Genomic DNA, 2500 nt, shown 5'->3' with positions numbered 1-2500 from the left:
TTAAACCACAACTACCTTCTTATTACATATACTTAACACCTTTCTCCTTGTGGTGCAATCAATCTCAGAAGCTTTCAACCTTTGCAATGTCCCATAGCATGTCTCTGCAACACATAAAACACCAAAGATATATATTCCTGGAATATATCATACAATTTATATGCTAAGATAACACTTCTAACAGATGGCTCTGCCTGTCGTTAGGTGATTGACCTTTACTATCTGAAGTTATTCTTGACAATTTTAGCTGCTTATTTTAGACGTGAAACCGGAATGCAAATATGATATGTGTCTTCTCTACTCCCGTTTGAGTGAAGGTTAGTTTGACACATGAATAATGTACACAAGACTAATCTACACACACCTCCCCTCGATCTGGTAAATCTTATGAAGTTTTTATTCCAAAGATGAGTTTCAGAGCTCTGTCGTATTGTCGGGTAGTGTCATTGTCTTTCTTTATCATTATTGCATAATTAATTTATGTCAGAAATACAAGTTTTTGACGAGTTCTGAAGTCCAGAATCGTTTAAAAAAAAAAACTGCATCAAAGATTTTAAAATAGTGCAAGATTAAAACACGACAGACTCAAAAACCTATAAGTACATGACAGCAATAAAGCATAAATCTCAGAAAAACTGCCTTCTACCCCGAGGCAAATTGTCTCAAGCGGTCTTTAAGACGAAGAGAGAGAGAGAGAGAAGGGAGAGAGGTGGAAAAGGGCAAAGAAAGGGTGGATGGCAGGAAGAGGAGGAGAGAAAGGGAAAGGGAGAATGAGTAGAGAAGAGGAAAGGGGGAAGGAGAAAAGAAGAGGGAGAAGGGGGAGAGAAAGGGAGGGAGGGATAAGGAGAAAGGGAAAAGGGAAAGGGGAAGGAGAGGGAGAAGAGGAAGAGGAGAGAGAAAGGGAAAGGGAGAGGAGAGGGAGGGGAGAGAGACAGGGAAAGGGAGAGGAGAGGGGAAGGGGGAGGTGTCAGCGACGCCCTCTCGATTATCATGTGGACATTTCGACGGAATGTAAGTGCTCCAGTCGAAATGTCTGTTGGGCTTTTATGACCACGAGAGTAATTTGGCCGAATATTTATGCATATAAATTTGTATTTCAGAAGTTTATTTTCATATTTTGTATACACAAATATACCCGCATAAATACACACGCACCAACACACACACACACACACACGCTATATATATATATATATATATATATATATATATATATATATATATATATATATACATACATATATATGTGTGTGTGTGTGTGTGTGTGTGTGTGTGTGTGTGTGTGTGTGTGTGTGTGTGTGTGTGTGTGTGCAAAGAGAGACATGGTATACACACATATAGCTAAATAGATTGACAGATATCTAGATATCTAGATTTCGCTTGTATGTAAAACATATATATATATATATATATATATATATATATATATATATATATATATATTTACACACACGCGTGCCTACATATACATATGTATTCAAACTATGCATAATTGAAGCTGTGTATAAAAAAAAAAAAAAACTAGGCCATGTGAAAACATACAAATATTAGATAAACACGCATGCATATCTATATATACAGACACCTACATACACACCCATGCACATATCTCGTACGTATGAATAAAAACTACCAGACCCAACTTATGCTGGGTCTGAGAAGACATGGCATACACACATATAGCTAAATAGATTGACAGATATCTAGATATCTAGATTTCGCTTGTATGTAAAACATATATATATATATATATATATATATATATATATACATATATACACGCGTGCCTACATATACATATGTATTCAAACTATGCATAATTGAAGCTGTGTATAAAAAAAAACAAAAAAACTAGGCCATGTGAAAACATTCAAATATTAGATAAACACGCATGCATATCTATATATACAGACACCTACATACACGCCCATGCACATATCTCGTACGTATGAATAAAAACTACCACAGACCCAACCTATGCTGGGTCTGAGAAGACATGGCATTTCACACATATAGCTAAATAGATTTACAGATATCTAGAATATCTAGATTTCGCTTGTATGTAAAAAAAAATATAATATATATATATATATATATATATATATAATATATTATATATATATACACGCGTGCCTACATATACATATGTATTTTAAACTATGGGATTTAAATTTAAGCTGTGTATAAAAAAACAAAAAAAAAAACTAGGCATTTTGAAAAAAAATTCAAATATTAGTTAAAAAACGCATGCCCTATCTATATATACGACCCTACATACACGCCCATGCAAAATATCTCGTAAGTAAAGAATAAAAAACTACCACAGGGGCCCCCCCCCAAACCCATGCTGCGGCCTCGTTACGCCCCCCCCCCCTCCCCCCCCCCCCCCCCCCCCCCCCCCCCCCCCCCCCCCCCCCAAAAACCCCCCCGCAACCTCGAAGGCGTCCGAACGAGCCGCTCTGTGTTACGCCAAGACTCGAGGTAATTAAGTCAAGTCCAA

At 36.9% G+C, this 2500-nt stretch overlaps 1 protein-coding gene across 1 annotated transcript in view; it reads right to left on the bottom strand.

The window, feature by feature from the left end:
* Positions 1–64: 64 nt before the first annotated feature.
* LOC125044151 overlaps positions 65–2500 on the bottom strand; it is a 7516-nt gene continuing 5080 nt past the window's right edge. The window contains exon 6 of the mRNA XM_047640603.1: positions 65–104. Coding sequence (XP_047496559.1) covers positions 65–104 — 40 coding nt within the window. The remainder of the gene's footprint in view (positions 105–2500) is intronic.

The sequence above is a fragment of the Penaeus chinensis genome, chromosome 35 (genome assembly GCF_019202785.1).
Source record: "Penaeus chinensis breed Huanghai No. 1 chromosome 35, ASM1920278v2, whole genome shotgun sequence".
In the NCBI taxonomy this organism is placed as follows: domain Eukaryota; kingdom Metazoa; phylum Arthropoda; class Malacostraca; order Decapoda; family Penaeidae; genus Penaeus; species Penaeus chinensis.
Note: the sequence above shows the minus strand (reverse complement) of the source record. Positions and strands in the feature narration are given on the sequence as shown.